The sequence below is a fragment of the Silurus aristotelis genome (assembly GCF_946808225.1).
Source record: "Silurus aristotelis genome assembly, chromosome: 17".
Classification (NCBI taxonomy): Eukaryota; Metazoa; Chordata; class Actinopteri; order Siluriformes; family Siluridae; genus Silurus; species Silurus aristotelis.
In genome coordinates, this window is record NC_139590.1 from 4,341,951 (window position 1) to 4,360,788 (window position 18,838).

Genomic DNA, 18,838 nt, shown 5'->3' on the forward strand with positions numbered 1-18,838 from the left:
CAAAAACAATGTAGCGTTAATTTAGTTTCTGACATCAACTGATTATAAAATCGTCATACAAACAGTCCCTCCGTAACTCCGTGCGTTTCTCTTCTTGCTTTAACGTTCACCCGACTCGTTTTTGACATTTTCCCCCGAGGTGCTTTGAAGTTGTCGCGCTGATCACGTCATCGGGTTATGGGTTTGACGCTCGTCGTAGGAGAAGTCACACTGCAGGAACGAGTCTAAAACGAGTTTCATCTGAGAGAAAAAAAAATGACCTGTCTGTGAACAAACCAGCGAGCAGCAGCGAGACTACAGATTTTAGCTGAGGATTATAGGAGTCTTTTAGGATTTTCAAAATTTGTCTCAGACGAGACTCAGAAGTCGTGGCCAAAATCGCATCTGGCTAAAGCTGTGTAAAGAGTCTCAGGTGTCAGCAGGCTGTAAATTGATGCTGCCATGTTTCTGTATAAAAAACAGAACAGTAGCCAGTAAGGATATGAGCAGCCATTACATAAGCCATAACAAACATAAGCTGTAACATAAGAAAAAGTATCACACGTCGTTCCTTAAGAGGAATGAATACCTCCACGACCCGTCGGAAAAATAATGGACATCAAAGTACATTATCTTTCCCTTCAAAAGCACAAGCTCGGACTTTAATTCTGTCAGATGTGGCGCGATCATCTAACGCAGATTCACGTGTTGGGACGACGGTGAAGGAAATTTCACCATTGAAAGCATTTAATTTGTCGAATATTTCGGCAAATTTTTTTACTCCCACCGTATCGTTTACGTTATACTGTCGCAGACGTCGTCACGGTGACGAAACAATGTTCTCGAGTTCCCGGAACCAGGTTTTGCGGTGGAGACGAGCGCCGCAGGCTACACATGAGATGTACGAGTTGTCCTACGAGACATAAAAAGTCAGTCAGGTGTCATTGATTAGCCCTGAAATATTCTGTTAAGTGTGTGTGTGTGTGTGTGTGTGTGTGTGTGTGTGTGTGTGTGTGTGAGAGAGATCAGGTTGTGTAAGTAGTGGAAAAAGCAATGGTGCCTACAGACCTGACTGATTCTATTTGCCCTATACATTACATCATCATCACTTTGTGTCTGATGTCATTTCAGCAAGACTACTGAGACACACTTACTTGGACCTGGGCGTGTTTACTTCCTGGCTGTTACTTAGTCTAGTTATATGCGTGCACACACACTCACACCACACACACACACACACACACACACACACACACACCACACACACCACACACACCAAGGGTGGTCATCTGACATCGATAGTCAGTGTGGTGTTCCCTTATAGTCTGTATGAAGGGCTTTCAATGACACGTGACGCTGCTGCATCGGGAGGCCGTGTGACGGCACATCGTACGTAAAAAGGCGTGTAAAAAATACAAAGGAAAACAAAAGAGACGCGTGTGCGGGATAATTAGATTCCTCAGGCGTCGGGCGTGTACCCATTATCGCACGTTCATAATTCTATATTATTATTATTATATCATTACAATTGATTTCTCGTCCTGGGGTCAGGGTTATGAAATTGTCCTTCCTTTGAAAAAACTCGTCCCCAGAGAGACACTTGTCCTCATTCTGTCTGATGTGCCTCTACAGGCAGCCTACTTCCAAATCGGACTTTTGAATATTTTTTGTCCTTTCAATGGTTTTGTAGATGTTTTATGAGCCCAAATGAGACCAACGTGCAACAGCCAACCAGCTTTCTGTTACTGGTGCAAATCTCTCCCTCAGGTCGTACCACAAACGGTACACCGGTTTTTTTTTTGTAGCTTTGGGTAAGTGCAAGTTTAGTTTTTGAAAAAAATTAATGTAGGGCTCGGTTAAGGCCAGTCACTAACAACATATTTAGTTTGTTGTCGTTGATATTGGTCTTAAGTTTCATTCTTAATGGTCTTAAAAGATCTAAAAAAAAAAAAAAAAAGCCTTAAATTTGACTTGGTGAAACCTGCATAAACCCTGGGTCAGATTTCAGCTATTGATTTTAGTCTGTCTCTCACACACACACACACACACACACACACACACACACACACACACACACACACACACACACACGGATTGTGTGGATCTACTCTGCGTTTACATTTAAGTTCCACAAAGTCAGCATGGCCCAAAAAGGACGACCTCTGTGTGTGTGTGTGTGTGTGTGTGTGTGTGCGTGCTGCAGGGTGCTGATCTAAGTTTCTCAAACACTCTAAAGCAAATCTCAAAAAAGCAAATCAGTCTCCACATAATACACCCGCGTGTGTAATCAGAGCAACGATTAGGGTTTCATCCGAGCCTGAGTTTGCCAAGGCAGACACGAACATGTCTTTGCGCTCTGACTCACTCAGAGGCAAACACACACACACACACACACACACACACACACACACACACACACACACACACACAGACTCCGCGCTTCGCGGAATCCTACCTCTAATCAATAAGCTACTGTCCCTGGAGCCTTGCTTGTTTCCTGTCTTTACATCATCCATTCATCATTCTCTTCCTCCTCATTTCCTTCCTAATCTCTCATTCACGCTGAATTAAATGACCCAAGAGTTTGTGAACCCCTGACCAAAGTCCTCAATTGCTCTTCTAATAACCTTCAATCGTTCCACTAGATTTCGGAGTGTGTTCGTTGAGATTTGTGCTCAGCATTCAGCCACTTTAGTAATGTCAGGTATTGATGTAGGTGAGGTGAGGAGGTGGGGGAGTGGTGGCTCCAGCGGTTAAGGCGCTTGGTTGCCGATCGGAAGGTCTGGGGTTCAAGCCCCGGTATCGCCAAGCTGCCACTCTTGGGCCCTTGAGCAAGGCCCTTATCCCTCTATGCTCCGGGGGTCCCTTACGAGGGAAATATCAAGGTCCGTGACGTGGGACCGCCTTCCCGTGGGCTCACCACCTGCAGGAGGGACCGTAAGGGACGGTGCTGTGAGGATTGGGCAGCAGTCGAAGGCGGGGGCCTGCTTAGACTGCTGCCCCCGCGACCCGAATTACGGATAAGCGGGAGAAAAGGAAAAAAAAAAAAGGAGGTGAGGAGGTCTGGAGTACCTTCAAATTCATCGTGTTCAATAGAGTGGAGGGTCAGAGCTCCATAGCAGGAGATCTTCCATTCCAAACCATGTAAAGCAGATCTTCATGGGGCTAGCTTTGTGCAAAAGGGCCATAGGTTTAGGTCTCCGAGTTCAAGTAAAGGGAAAATTTCATGCTCCCACATCCAAAGATACTATACAACTGTGTGCCTTCAACTTTGTGGTAAAAGTTTAGGGAAGAACCACATATGGCTGGAAAAAGTGTAGTTTAATACTAGTGTATTAAATACAGATTTTGAAGGGAAAATTTCATGCTTCCACGTCCAACGACCTCATATACAATTTTGTGCCTCAAAGACACGTGGCATACATGTGTCTTAACAGCAGAGTGGTTAAGGGCCTTACTCAGGGGCCCTTAGAACTGGAGTTTGGTGAAGCTTGAACTCGTGACCTACCGAGCTAAAGACCACTAAGCTACCCCTCCCACCACTTGAGCTGCAATGGTTTTTTGAATACATTCTTATTCTAAAATGTTGCGCTTTGTGTTCGCGGAACGACACCGCAGCGTTCGGTCATGACTCATGGTTTATTCACGGCAGCTGCAGGAATTATGGATTACCGATATCTTGCCCATGTCAGCAAAAGCACGCTTCTTCCTAACACCAATCAATAGTCCTCATCCGGGCCGGACTATTGAACCCAAAGCCACCTCCCTCCGAGAAACCGCTCTCGTTATCTCGTAACAAACACTTTATTCGACTCTATCAGCTTCCACGTTCCATTTTCTTTCCTCGCATGTTCCATTTTTTACCTGGACGGCAGGCAAGATTTACATTTTATAGCTCTATAGAGAGCAGTCAGACTCCCGGGACATTCTTTTCTCGCTCGAGTGTGCGTGTGTGTGTGTGTGTGTGTGGAGACTCCGGGGGCTGGTGGCGTTTGACAGAAATCTGGGAAAACCCTCTCCGGAAACTTCCTTTTGCGTATTTACACAAAGACCTCCTCCAATGCAGACTCTTACACACGCTTAACAGGTGGTCAGATCCCACAGATATATATGTGTGTGGGTGTGTGTGTGGGTGTGTGTGTGGGTGGGTGGGTGATTGTGTATCCTCTGCTATTAACAGTTTTTGCGTCTGCCAGGGTTAACCACAGCCAAGCACACACGTCAGTGTCCCTCTAAATACACACTAGTGCTCTCAGATTGTGGTTTGTGTGTGTGTGTGTGTGTGTGTGTGTGTGTGTGTGTGTGTGTGTGTGTGTTTAGTTTTGCCTTAATTTTGTTCACTCAGTATCCTAGTCACTAGTATTAGCACCCCGTCATGATTAATTGGTTCAGTACTCTGATCGTCTCTATTATTTCTCACTGTATGAACGTCAATATCTGGATTTGTATTGTAAAATCAAACCCCCAATGAAAAGCATGCAGGTGTTTCCAGGTGTTTAAAGGCGACTCCATTTGGTCTAAGGATCAGGTTCATTGATATTCACTCACCCGTCAGACACTTTCACGCAAATAAGCTCTCACAGGACGAGTAAACACTGTCCGAGCAGTTAAAATGTTAAAAGTCTTCGCTCGTCAATCTCACCCTCACGACCTTCCACCGACCTCTGCACGGTTTCTACAGAGTGTTTTTTCGACCTCCTTTACAACATTCGAGGCAATGAATTGGTGTAAAAATGTTCCAGCTCTTCCCCGACGTCTTGGCTTCTCACACTTCTTTTTTTTTTTTTTTCTCTCGTTCATTTTTCCCACTCGTCACCCTTTCGTTTTATTTTAGTCCTGGAAGGCCTCGTTTTTACTCATTCTGACTTTTCCATGTTTTTGAGGAAACGCCGAAAAAAACGTTGTTTCCTAGACGTTTTCTCTCAATCTCGAAGGCGTTACAATGTCATACCCATCGCTCCAGCCTCGGCCAAATTCCTGTCCCGCTCGCCCGATTCAGCGTTTGAAGCTTTTTGTTTCGGTGTAATGAAACAATAGCGTTCATGCATAAGGAATTGTGCGTACACTTTCTGGTCCACTGTTTGCGCATTTGAAGCAGAAGCTCTGGACAAGATCCAACATTCAATTGTAAAACGAGTGGGAAAAACGTAGTCGGGATTGAAACCGAGCCGGTAATAAAATGATAATGGGAAAAAAAGTGGAGTCTGGTTAGGCCCACCTATCTAACACACACACACACACACACACACACACACACACACACACACGTGCGCATACTCACATCTGTTTCAGAGGCCCACAGTTGGCAGAGTAGAGGCATTTCCGCCCGTTTTACTCAACCCTGGTCTCCTGGGAGATGGAAACAAAAGTGAAACAGGGATCGAAGTCATCGCTGCATCTCCTGTCCGGATGAATCATCCCAGTCACGGACGTGCCAGGACCAAACGCTGATGCCAGGCCTCAGGATCACACGCCACCTTTATTCTCGTCAGAGCGTCCTCTAGAAGCAACCACAGAGCAATCACAACCTGGAAAATAAACCCAAATATAACGTTCCCCGCCATCATTCTCATCATGCAAGCTCTCCACTATAATCTTGTCCTAATCCTGCACTGCAATCTGGGATTCGAGCGTCTAATCTGACGAGTCCCTCTGCCCATGCTCGATTCATCATCTATTTACAAACCATTTTATTATATGTTCTCAAGGGAAATGAAACTTGGATAGTCAATGTGCAGTTTGTATAGCAGTACAGATTTACTGTCCTCTACAAATAGCTCAACATACAGCCATTATTTTCATCCTAAGTGAACGTCAAAAGTGTCCAAAGTATCTGCCTTAATCCTCCTGGGCATAGAATTCACCAAAGCTGCACAGGTTGTTGCTGGGATCCTCTTCCACTTCTCCATAATTACATCACGGAGCTACTGGATGTTACACACATGCCGTATCTCCATCTTACTCTTGAGGAGGCCTACAGGTGCATAACAGGGTTCAGGTCTGGAGAAATACTTGGCCACTTCATCACCTTCACCTTCAGCTTCTTCAGCAAGGCAGTTGTCATCTTGGTGGTGTGTTTGGGGTCGTTATTATGTTGGAAAACTGCACGGTTTCTAAAGGGAGGACGTCCTGTTCTGCTTCAGAATCTCACAGTACATCAGGAATTCATGTTTTCTTAAATGAACTGCAGCTCCTCAGCACCCGCAGCACTCATGCAGCCCCAGACCATGATGCAACCACCACCATGCTTGACTGTAGGCAAGACACAATTTTCTTGTTACTCCTCACCAGGGCGTCTCCACACATGCTGGACACCATCTGAGCCAAACAAGTTTTTCTTAGTCTCATCAGACCACAGGACATGGTTCCAGTAATTAATGCTCTTGGACAGGTTGTTTTTCAGCAAACATTTTGTGGGTTTTATTGTGAGCAGCTTCAGAAGAGGTTTTCTTCTGGGACGACGGCCTGCAAACCGACTTGTTGCAGTGTGAAGCCTACGTTCCGACCTGCCGCTACTGCAACCTCCAAAACAACGCTGCAGCACTCATGGGTCTGTTTTTGGGAGACCCAAACCTGATCCAACATAACGCAAAGCCCCTGTGCACAAAGCCAGATTCACGATCTGCTTCACATGGGTTGGAGTGGAAGATCTCCTGCTCTAGAACTCCAAACCCTATCGAACACCTGTTGGATAAATGTGAACGCTGACTGCACTCTATGCCTCCTCACCTCACCTACCTGTCTTTACTAAAGTGGCTGAATGCTGAACTCAAATCTCCACAAACACATGAAGAGTGGAGGTTATTATGAGCAAATGTTGAATGGGATGTTCAAAAAAGCACATACAGTCTCAGATGTCTATATATAATACGTTGCAGGAGGACACTCTCTAACATCCTCTTCTCTTTTAATGAAAAAAAACTTCCATTCCGAATCTTTGATTTGTTACAAAGCCATCGTTCATATTTAAAAAGCCGAGAGGAGAAAGCTCCATTCATTAAGAAGGCGACGGGTGGAAGGTTTATGACTGTCTTTCCTGCTGAGCCTGCCTGCCATTTATTGCTCCTCTCCACCCTGGTTAAACATTGACTCTTATTAACACACACACACACACACACACACACACACACACACACACACACACACACACACATCCGTTTCTTTCCTTTACCGCTACAACACACAGCTCCTTTCGTCTGATTTTTTTTTTTTTACTGTCCTCCTGCTCTGTCATGGCCGTTAACGGGGCGTTTGAGGTAGAACGGGTTTTGGTGTGTGTGTGTGTGTATGTGTGTGTGGTGCATGCGCTTAAATTAGCAAGCTTAGTCGTAAAACGTGGAAGGTGTGTATGAGATGTCAGAGGCCTTGCTCGATAATATTTCACAATCAGTGTACAGCTTGAACACACAGATAGAAAGTGAGCAATTTGATTAAAGCTAAAACAACTTAAAAAAAAAAAAAAAGCAAAAGAAATCAGATGCATTTTTGTTCTGGTTTCCAGGTACCGCATGTATACAACGTTAGACGTGCAGACGCGTTTGCATAATGTTTGCAGAATGATGGGTATTAAGGGGAGAAATACACAAGCAGGCGTTCGTTTTGTTTTTCATTTTACGGCTCAACATCCAGAAAGGTTCGCTTCGAATTTAGAAAATCGGAACGTCGGTTGTTAGAGAGATGCATTGTGCCGTCGTGGCGCGCTCGGGTATCGTGTCAGTCCTATTGTATTAAAGGAAGCAGGAATTTGGATCTGAAGGTAGTGAGTTCAAGTTCCAGCCACACCATGATGCCACTCCTGGTACCAGTTGTTCAGTTGTATGGATAAGATCAATGGACTGCAAACTTTCTATTGGAATTAATGGAAATAATATAATAATATAATTTTGGTCAAAACAATTATAATGCGGTTGAATTTCTACCTGCACATTCATCAGTCACATGCGCACCGCACACATACTGCAGGGTTACTGAGGCCACGCCCCCTAAGTGGACTGTGCATTCCTTCTAGCTACTATTAGCTATTAATCAAGTCAAAAAATGTAATAAAAAAAATCTGTATTAGTTTGCATGCATGTCAGCTTGTGACCAAACAAAATGGTTATATTTATGATTGTATATAATACAGGCGGCCAAAATGAGCTTTCTCCGCAGGGTGGCTGGGCGATCCCTTAGAGATAGGTTGAGAAGCTCGGTCACTCGGGAGGAGCTCAGAGTAGAGCCGCTGCTCCTCCACATCGAGAGGGGTCAGCTGAGGTGGCTCAGGCATCTGTTCCGGATGCCTCCTGGACGCCTTCCTGGGAAGGTGTTTCGGGCGCGTCCCACTGGGAGGAGACCCCAGGGAAGACCTAGGACACGCTGGAGAGACTATGTCTCCCAGCTGGCCTGGGAACGCCTCTGTGTCCCCCCGGAAGAGCTGGAAGAAGTGTCTAGGGAGAGGGAAGTCTGGGCATCTCTGCTTAGACTGCTGCCCCCGCGACCCGGCCTCGGATAAGCGGGAGAAGATGTAGATGTAGATGTATGTATATAATACAGTTTATATAAATTTCCCAAAATTTCTAATGAATTCCCATTCATTCCTATAAATTCCTGGTAAGTTTCCAACTTGGAATAGTTCCAAAATTCCACCAAATGAAGATCCCATTGAAAGTTCCAAAAGTTACCTTAAATTTTCCCCTTTGCAACCCTACTCTGGATAGGGGCTTCTGCCAAATGCAGAAAATGTACAACCTTATTTAAGAGGATATGACTTTACCCTGATATTCGAAATTTAGATCGCATCCCAATCAGCTTCCAAATTCAGAAAAGTCTACCATTTTAAGGGCACTGGATCGTTCGCCCCTTAAAAAAACTCGAACAATGCATGTCAAAATAAATGGCTAGATGTTGCTCAGTCACTGTTTGATCTCAGAATGATAGGAGGATCCTGTAATCCAAAGAGCTGACTCTCTGACCTTCAACCTCCTGACCTCTAAAAGCTGTTTCGGAGGATGGACATGCAAGTAGCCTGAAACCCGATGCCACACGGGCCAACACATTCGCACACATAGAAACACATAGACACACTGCACATTGTGGAGTGTGTGAAAGGTCAGAGTGGAAAAGGAAAGATGCAGGAGGGTCATTTTACAGCGGCAAAAAAAAAAAAATTGCCGCAAGCCGGGCTGCCAGATGGAAGCGATGTTGCCAGAGCATACCAGCCAATACCGGGAAATCACTGGCAGGCCTGGCACAGTGGCAAAGATGTGTGTGTGTGTGTGTGTGTGTGTGTGTGTGTGTGTGTGTGTGTGTGTGTGTGTGTGTGTGTGTGTGCGCGTTGAAAAGGGGAGTGCTTTAGGAAGATCAGGCGATCATCAGGAGAAGTGTGGGCTTTTGAGAATGATCTACCCTGTAATTTTCCAGGAAATCACCCCAGGCTTAATCATTCTAGTGGCTAAAATTGGCGAATGCACACTGTGTGTTTGACTGTGTCTTTTTGTGTGTGTGTGTGTGTGTGTGTGTGTGTGTGTGTGCGTGTTCGTTTGACTGACAAGAACCAGTGAGGTTTGACCTCCAACCACACATTTAGTCAGGTGGTACATTGGACTGCACCTGCCACACAGAAGTAGAACAGCACTGTGTGTGTGTGTGTGTGTGTGTGTGTGTGTGTGTGTGTGTGTGTGTGTGTGTGTGTGTGTGTTCATAGCATGATGTGGTCAGTCTTGTGTTACCGGTGGACCCGCTGCACACGAACACTTTTCTGTTCCTACCAGCCTGTGCGTGTGTGTTGCGTTCCTTTGGCGACCACCGGCAGGAAATACACCACACTTCCTTCCGAAATTGCTTAAAAAAGTGCACGTGTAAAAAACGGGCGCACATGATTTGGAACAAGCCTTAATTGTGAGCTACGTGGTAAAAAAAAAAAATTAAAAGAGAGAAAAATAGTATCAGTGGTTCGGGATCAGTGTAAGAGTGTAGTACAGTGTATAATAGGGGAGTACACAGTGTAAGAGGGTAGTACAGTGTATAAGAGTGTAGTACAGTGTAAGAGTGTAGTACAGTGTAAGAGTAATACACAGTGTAAGAGGGTAATACAGTGTATAAGAGGGTAGTACACCATGTAAGAGGGCAATATAGGGTGTAAGAAGGTGGTACAGTGTATAAGAGGGTATTACACTTAGTGTAGTGAATGCAGTAAGAAGGTAAAGAATGGTGTAGGAAGTTTGTGAATGGTGTAAGAAGGTGATAAATGGTGTAATTTGGTAGTGAATGGCGTAAGAAGGTAAAGAATGGTGTAAAAAGGTGATAAATGGTGTAATAGGGTAGTAAATTGTGTAAGAAGGTGATAAATGGTGTAATAGGGTAGTGAATGATGTAATAGGGTAATGTACCATGTATGAAAGTTCTAAAACATGAGAAACGGTGGAATCTACCAGTAAACAATTGTTGATTATCCTAATTCTTGATTCATCTGATGATTTTTAACAGAAACACCCACTTTATCATTTTCATTGCAGCTATAAGAAGTTTTTATATGCAATTATTACATTATTACCACTGACAAGTCTTTTTTTTGGTGAAAGCTACAGGCTTCATGTCTGTTTTCCAGTACGGTGCACTCAGTTTAACCGACCAAAAATGTGCAGCATTCAGAAAAAACGCAGACCTTTAACAAAGCCGTGAATCTTAAACACAAAACCCTGTTCGCCCTGTGGTTAGTCACTTTAAGCTGCTTCACACCGTTTGACCTCAAAAGAGACCCAGCTGCAGATGAAATCGCTTTTTCTTTCCTTCCTTCCGCTCGCTCTTTCTCTTTAAAGAGCAAACGGAGGGGAAATGGATGCGGAGGAATGCCCCTGACATGCCGCTGTGTCCTCAGCAGCATTTTTTTCCTTTTGGCAGATGATTTTGATCTAAGACGAGTTACAAGGCGAAGGAGGAGAGAATCCAAGCACAGACTTGCTCACACAAGGGTGCAACTTGGGTTCTCTAAAATGCTGGCGTTTTCTTATACATGTTAGTTCTGTTGAATCCAGAAGATCCAAATTGTAAGTATATGTCTAGCGAATTCTTGGTCTCATGAGCCAAAGGAAAATTGTGCTGTGCTCCTTTTGGTTCGGAGTTGCTTATTATTAAGTATCGCTCACAACAGATTTATTGTTTTCTTACTGTTGCTTGGTGAAGCCACCAAATCTATTAACACATGCAAAGTGGTTTTGTGTGGTTCTTTTCTTTTCTTTTTTCTGTACACCTTTTCTCATTAGAATATTGGCACCTCAGCAAATCTGATCCAGACAGTGGTGGATGAAGTACACAAACCATGTACTTGAGTAAAAGTAGACATACACTACAAAGTAAAAGTGTCCCTTTAAACTTTCACTCGAGTAAAAGTACAAAAGTATTTGCCTTCAAATTTAGTTAAGTATACAAAGTACTATGATTTATTATAGCTATAATGTTGAAATTATCATTTTTGTCATAATCAACTCAAAATACTCGAATGTTACTCTTAGCAAACGATCTATTAATAGAATGATATTAATGAGTCAAACCCTGATTGTTTTCTATTAAAATGATCACGAGCCCAAATGAGGCCACGCAAATGAGGCCACAGGTGCTGTGTTGAGTTCAGGAGTCTGGAGTTTCTTACATCATTTATTCCTCTCAAAATATCCTGCTTTCTGCTGAACTGTATGTTGGTGATAAGTAGAAACCACCGAGTTTAAAACAGAGCGTGCGTTCGACCCTGATTGGTGGATTGCTGCGTGTTTGACCAGTTAGGTTTTTATCCTCATAAATAAAAGATAAACGACTGATTTTGGAAAATGCAGTTGAGTAAAAAGTTAAATATTTGACTTTGAAATGTAGCAAAGTTAAAAGTGTTCCATATGGAAATACTTCAGTAAAGTACAGATATGTGAAAAAACAACATATAATTACAGTAACAAATTATATTTACTTTGTGACTGTCCAACACTGGATTCGGACATGACCCTGGAGTCCACATTATGGACAAATGATTGTGGACACCTGACCATAAGATTGACGTGCGCTTGTTGAACACCCCATTCCACATTTAGTGTCCACTTGCTGTTATAATAACCTCCACCTTTCTGGGAAGATGTTCCACTAGATTCTGGAGTGCGCTTGTGGAGATTTGTGGTCATTGAGCCACATGGGTGATGGTAAACTCAGGAACTGATGTACGTCAGGTGAGAAGGCCTGGGCTGTGTTACAATTTATCCCAAATGGTTGTCTATAGGGTTGAGAGTCAGAGCTCAGAGATCTTCCACTCCAACCCATGTAAAGCATTGTCATGCTGGAACAGATTTGGGTCTCCAAGTTGAGATGAAAATTTCCTGCTACCACATCCAAAGACATTCTGTATAATTGTGTGCCTTTGAGGAACACTTTGGGGAAGAACCACATACGGCTGAAAAAGTCTGATGTCCCTGTACTTCTGTATTGAATACCGAGTATGCGCTGGCAGCTTAAAGGGGTTTCCTTATCAACTCTTGAGAATATTTTCAACCAGAAATCCAACAAGGTACTTCACAGTGATACATTTCCCTTTGATTCCAAAAATCACAAGCTGTTTCTTTTGAGTTCCTCTTTGCAGGCATGTTGAATGTTCTGCTCATCTCAAACAGAGGAAGTTCATGACAATGAAACTGCAGTAAAGTCACCGATACGACACTGCCATAGGCGTCAATTTTAGAGGAAAATAGTGGTTGTGGGCAAAGATGAGAACATTAGATAAGAAGAACTCCTTGAACAAGACACCAGCATTGACTTTGAGAGGTTCTGTTTCTTTTTTTAGCCGTTTCTTTGGAATAATGAAAAAAAAAAAGAAATGTTTCCCCCTGGTCTTTGTGGGAGGGCTGCATGGGGCTTTCTGCTCTTTCCACTAAATTGCTACTTCCTTTTTAACCATTGAATCACAAAGGTCACATCAGGATACGTGTTTTTCATCGAACAATGGTTTTGATTGGACCACAGCCGAGCGTCAGCATTTGTTTCACTTCTGTGGACTCGAGGTGGAATCCCAGTTTCAGTTAGGAAAGGAGACACTGTCTAGATCAGACACAGGAACAAGATTCTCGACCTAACATCAGATCAGAAGACGTCGGACCAGTAGGTACTCCCTAGACCGAAATTCACTTTTGCTTAGATAAACCAGGAGGAACGCTTCGATCAAAACCAGCTTTAAGTATTAAGTATTCAGGTCAGGAGATACTCTGTGAAGTTTGTTCTTGCCTGAACCATGGGTGTCGGCGGTGATGAAAGTTTCTTGTAATTTTCTGAATTAAACATTGTATGATTGGAGGATGAAGTTTCTGTCAGAATGAATGCTAGTTATGGACAAAAATGTCATCAGGACAGGAGTTTGGACAAGGACATGCTGTTCCGAACACTGCGTCTGCTTTCATTTGTTTGGAAGAATATGAGAAAACAAGTGGAATATACTCTATAGTTTTACAAATTAGACCCAAAAAAATGTTCTGGACATTTGCTTTTTATCAAGAGTTTTTTGAGAAGATTATTCATGAGATGCTTTCCAGACCAAACACCTACATATTATTCTACAGAGATTCTGAGATGCTATCTGATCTGATCAAACACTGTTGTGCGTTTATAGAAATCTGTAAGGTTTCTGGACACCTTTTAGAAGAATTTTGGCTTGAACACCATGTAATCACAAGTGTATTCTTAGGACCAAACAGCATTGTTTTATTGGAAAGATTTTAGCACTGAGACACTGTCTGATCTGAAAAATGTCTGATCTGAACACTGTCTGATCTGAACACTGTCTGATCTGAACTCTGTTTGATCTGAAAAATGTCTCAATTGAACAATGTTTGATCTCAAATTTGTCTGATGTCAACTATCTGATCTTACACAGTCTGATACTAACACTGTCTAATATGAACACTTTTCTGAACACAGTCTGATCTGAACATTGATCTAAACAAAGTTTGATCTGAACACTGTCTAATCCAAACACAGTCTGATGTGAACATTGTTTTGAACACATTCTGATCTGAACACTGTCTGATGTGTACACTGTCTGATCTGAACATTGTTTTGAACACAGTCTGATCTGAACACTGTCTGATCTGAACACTGTCTGATCTGAAAACCAGCCAGAATGTTTCTGTTTTTTCTTTTTTCTTGGATGAACCAGGGTAATGTTTTAGACTGAACTAGACAGAAGATAAAACTAACTAGAAAGGAAACTATCGAGTGTGTGTAAGAATTAGACAGAACAATCCTCAAGACTTGAGACAGTTAGACTGGACTAAACCAGGGGAAGGTCTGGGTGAAGGTCGCACAACCAGGGAAAAACATTCTGGGAAGGTTGACCATAAGATACTGTACTGAGCATCAGTGTCTATTTTAAGTACTAAATCAAGGACACGCTATCTGACCTGATCTCTGTAGATTGTCTAAAGTATTTGATTAGAAGAACCACTAGAAATACTAGATGACCAGAGCTATTTTTAGGAATTTTAGAACAAAGATTTTATGGAATTAGAAAAGGAATTAGACCAGATGATGGTTCTAAACACACCAGTTTTTAGGAGAAAAACTAGCAGACAGCAGTTCTGAGAATTAGACCAGAAGATTAGACGAGCATTTCTGATAAGTTTGACCATAAGACCATCAAGTTCAGGCTTGAACAGTAGGATCATGTAAGATATAATCAGCTGTATTTTCTGTATTTCTAGGAATCTAGTCTAAAAGATCCGGGCGATTTGGATCTGATTTCATCTGATTACCACACCGCAGTTCTTTTTTAAGAATGTGATAATTATTTGTAAGATTTGAAATGACATTGTAGGGTATAAGAGTGTTTCTGGACCAGGACCATTAATCTAATCTTATCAACCTAGAGATCGAATTTACGACTGTAAAGAAGTTTGACCTCGAGATACACCGTGGTTCTTCTAGACAAACAAGATGTTGATCTGACCTGAGCTGATCTGATCTAGAATTTGGTCCAAAGATCATCCTTAAAACAAAACCAGTTTTTTAGAATAACGTTCCGAGCCTGAGAACGAGTTCTAGCAGTTGAACCAGAAGAGCAGTTTTTTTTTTTTAGTTTTTTGATGACGCAGTAATAAAAAATTCCTCTGAGAGCTTTCTGAAAGGGTTAGTCCACCATTGGAATGAATTCCATTGTTTATCTTGAGGATTTCGCCGAATTTAATCGGGTACGGAGGTTTGTCTTAAGGACTTAGCTCAAGATTAACGAGCGTTTCTGACCAATTATCCAGAGAGATGAAACTCTAATCTCAGAGTCTCTAATCTAAGACTCTAATCTGTTCCTTTCCTGCTTTACAGGGCCAACTGGAAGGGACTCTTTCTCAGCCGACTCGATCAGCCAATGGCACGCCCAGGTGAGTTCACTTCATTTACCTCAGTTATTGTGGACGAAGTACACAAACTATGTATTTGAGTAAAAGTAGAGATGCATTCAGTGAAATATGACTCCAGTAAAAGTGTCCCTTTGAACTTTCACTTGAGTACAAAAGTATTTGCATTCAAATGTACTTAAGTCTCCAAAGTACTCTGATTTATGACGGCTATAATGTTCCTATTATCATTTTTGCCTCAAGACTCTTTGCTTAATCAACTCAGTTTATGTGAAAAGACTCGAATGTGACTCTCAGCACACTGATCTATAAATAGAATGATATTAATGACTCAAACCGACGCTGAACTGTATGTTCTGATTTCCTAGCATGTGGTTGAGTAAAAAGTACGATATCCGACTATGAAATGTATTGATGATAAAGTAAATGTTTATACAGATACACCAAAAAGCTACTCAAGTACAGTAACGAAATTACAGGGACATCATTACTGTCCACCACCGCTCGAGATACAGCCAAACCCTCGCACTCATGAGTGCATAAGAACCGGTGTGTTTTAGGTTCGAGGACTGAACCCAGACCAGGAACGTTTAGTCATGTGATTTCTCTCGACACTGAAAGCGAGAGGCACAGAATTTCCCTGGTCTTCCGCGGGACTCACTTTCAATCTCGGAAAAACCTCCAACTTCCTTTTTGAGCGACAGATAACACAGCCACATGACGTGAAAGACTATGACACACACACACACACACACACACACACACACACACACACACACACACCCCTTTTATACATTACAGGAGATATAGATTAGGTAAATGAGGATTCAAATCATTCATATCAAAGATCTAATAGGTGTTGCCAAGGTGTGTGTGTGTGTGTGTGTGTGTGTGTGTGTGTGTGTGTGTGTGTGTGTGTGTGACAGGATTTCCAGCACGTAGACATAGATAGTGGACAGTGAGTCAGGGTTTTTAACAGCATGCAGAAGCAAGTGGATCAGTTACACACCTTAAAAAAACACACACACACACACACACACACACACACACACACACACACACCCTTTTATACAGGAAAGGAGCTATCGGAGTGCGTGTGTGTGCGCGCGTGTGTGTGTGTGCGTGCGCGTGCGTGTGCGTGTGCGTGTGCGTGTGCGTGTGCGTGTGTGTGTGTGTGTGTGTGTGTGTGTGTGTGTGTGTGTGAAGCCAGACAGGATATCCAGCACATAGACAGGGGACAGTGAGTCAGGGTGTTTAATGGCAAGCAGAAGCGAGTGGATCAGTTACACACCTAAAACACACACACACACACACACACACACACACACACACACACACACACACACACACACACACACACACACACACACATGTCCTTTTGCTCTCCACTCTGTGGCTTCTCTATGGAATGCTCTGGCATGGTGCTTAAGTAAACAGCGGTATTTTTAGCACAGGTCAAACGGAGACTAATCACTGTCTCCCAGTTTTCCCAACATCCCCAAGTGACTGAAAGACAGATGGGAAAAGAGGACAGACAGACAGACAGACAGACAGACAGACAGACAGACAGACAGACAGAGAGAGAGAGAGAGAGAGAGAGAGAGAGAGAGAGAGAGAGAGAGAGAGAGAGAGAGAGAGAAGCCATCCATAAAACATTTCTCGTCATTTCTTACACATTACCCTTTTTTTTTTTTTTTTTTTTTTTTTACATGATTGGTTTAAATAGGAGCTAACTGGTTTAAAGAACAGCTAACTAGCTGATGTGTCCTTATGTAGCCTGTTTTACTTCTAGTTAGAATCTTGTTTATATTTTAACCACTATTAAATGAAGGCTAAATATAATAACAAATAGACGATTATTCATGACGCAAGCTACATAATCCACCTGTGTATAAAGAACACAGAGCTGCCAATTTGAAGTCCAAATGGTTGCCAGATTGTATCTACAGAAAATGAAAGCACACAATAATTCTTATAGGTGAGATTCAGAAATACTTTCACACGGAAATCAGATAGCGCTGTAAGTCGATTTGAGGTGTTGAGTCAGTTCAACCACATTCCAGTCAGCGATTCCTAACTATAAGATTGAGCACAAAAATCATGATATCCTTTGATATCTTAACAACTTATCACATTATTGAATGTATTGTAATGCAGTGGAAGGCCACTAGGGCCAGCGAGGCCAAAACTCTTTTATTATCGACTTTTTTTAATATACATTTTTTTTTTGGTCTATGAATTTGTACTAAATTATTCCCAATAGTCTATTCGTTTTATTTCATAGCGTGTCATTTTACTTTTGGAGTTTTTGTCCAATCAGATTTTAGCCGTCACATCACTTATTCCTGTAAGCGCAGCAGAAATGAACAGCGTAGGCCCTTCGTAGATTCAAACCCATGTTGCTTGAAGCTGTCGCTTTAACCAATCGGACCACTCCAAAGCCCCCCAGCTGGCATCCAGAAAACGTCTGCATTTTCACGTCCTTTGATCGGACGGTCGGAGAGCGAACTAGTCAGAGCTCGCAACAAGCAACAGGAGCAAACCGCACAAGCTCAATTATGCACGTGTTGATTTCCTAGCTGTTTTTTCATTCCACATCGGCTGACAGAGAAATCCATGCAGTCGCAGATACACATACAGCTGTGGCTACAGTGAAAGGAGACTTATGTTGAAATGTGTTAACTGGGTTGCTTAAGTAACGGCATTTAGATACCTGCACCCGCGGGACCCGACGCAAATTTGATGGGTGAATGCGGGTGAACAAAACCTTGGCCTGTTTTTTATATCGTTTTAGTTGATGTTTTATGTTCTGAAAAGTTCCTTGTTCATGTTCATTTTCATCATTTGTACAAAAAGTCGAACTCAAAAAAAGAAAAAAAAAGGTTTGCTTATTTTCCATTTTTTTTTCATTCATATTCAAGCAGATGAAACTAAAATCAAAAGCAGAGTAACAGCAAGAAGCGAGACAGAACTCTGCCGGAGCGGGACTATAAAATCCAACGCCATTCGTTCTCACCGTACGAGATTCCTGTCTGTGCTGCAGCTCTACTGCGTTTCTCTGTAATACGAATGGTTTCTATAACCGTGGCATCTTAATGATGGTATTAGAGGTGGATGGATTCAGGTAGAACACCACTGAAGTATGTGTGCACATTAGGGTGGGTTTAATCGATTATTTGATATTCAACCACAATGAAAAAAATCGGTTTGCTGCAAACTCCTGATATCTATGAGTTTTAGAGCAAAAGCTTGGTTATATACAAGAGGAGAAAAACAAAACCACGGATTATTACGAGAATCCGTTTGTGTACAAATCGGACTTTCCATGATCTTTGATGATGTGCAGGTCTGTGTTTAGGCTGTTGTGCAGATTTGTTGTGGAAAACAGCTGGAACACGGTGAAGCTTGCAGTTTCGCTAGAATCTGGGAAAGCACAAGGAGAGGTTATGTGTAAAAATCGCAGCTGGGGCTCATATTGACCCATGACTGCGTGATGGTGGTGGTGT

The 18,838-nt window shown here is 42.6% G+C and overlaps 1 protein-coding gene and 1 long non-coding RNA gene across 6 annotated transcripts in view; one reads left to right on the plus strand and one right to left on the minus strand.

The window, feature by feature from the left end:
* The window catches only part of LOC310740408, a 2,814-nt gene extending 1,019 nt beyond the window's left edge, over window positions 1–1,795 (minus strand). Inside the window, exons 1-2 of the long non-coding RNA XR_014537647.1 lie at window positions 1,226–1,795; window positions 1–1,195 (exon numbers count right to left, since the gene is read on the minus strand). The exon at window positions 1–1,195 is cut by the window's left edge and continues 1,019 nt beyond it. This is a non-coding gene — a long non-coding RNA (uncharacterized lncRNA). The remainder of the gene's footprint in view (window positions 1,196–1,225) is intronic.
* Window positions 1–18,838, plus strand: part of plekhh3 (pleckstrin homology, MyTH4 and FERM domain containing H3) — a 43,915-nt gene that overhangs the window by 3,564 nt on the left and 21,513 nt on the right. For 2 of the 5 annotated variants that reach the window (XM_083566885.1, XM_083566886.1), the window contains exon 2: window positions 15,301–15,356. In XM_083566885.1, the coding sequence (XP_083423011.1) occupies window positions 15,301–15,356 (56 nt within the window). Of the gene's footprint in view, window positions 1–12,981; window positions 13,094–15,300; window positions 15,357–18,838 lie in introns of those variants that run through there. The other 3 variants (XM_083566887.1, XM_083566889.1, XM_083566888.1) reach the window with 3 other exon arrangements.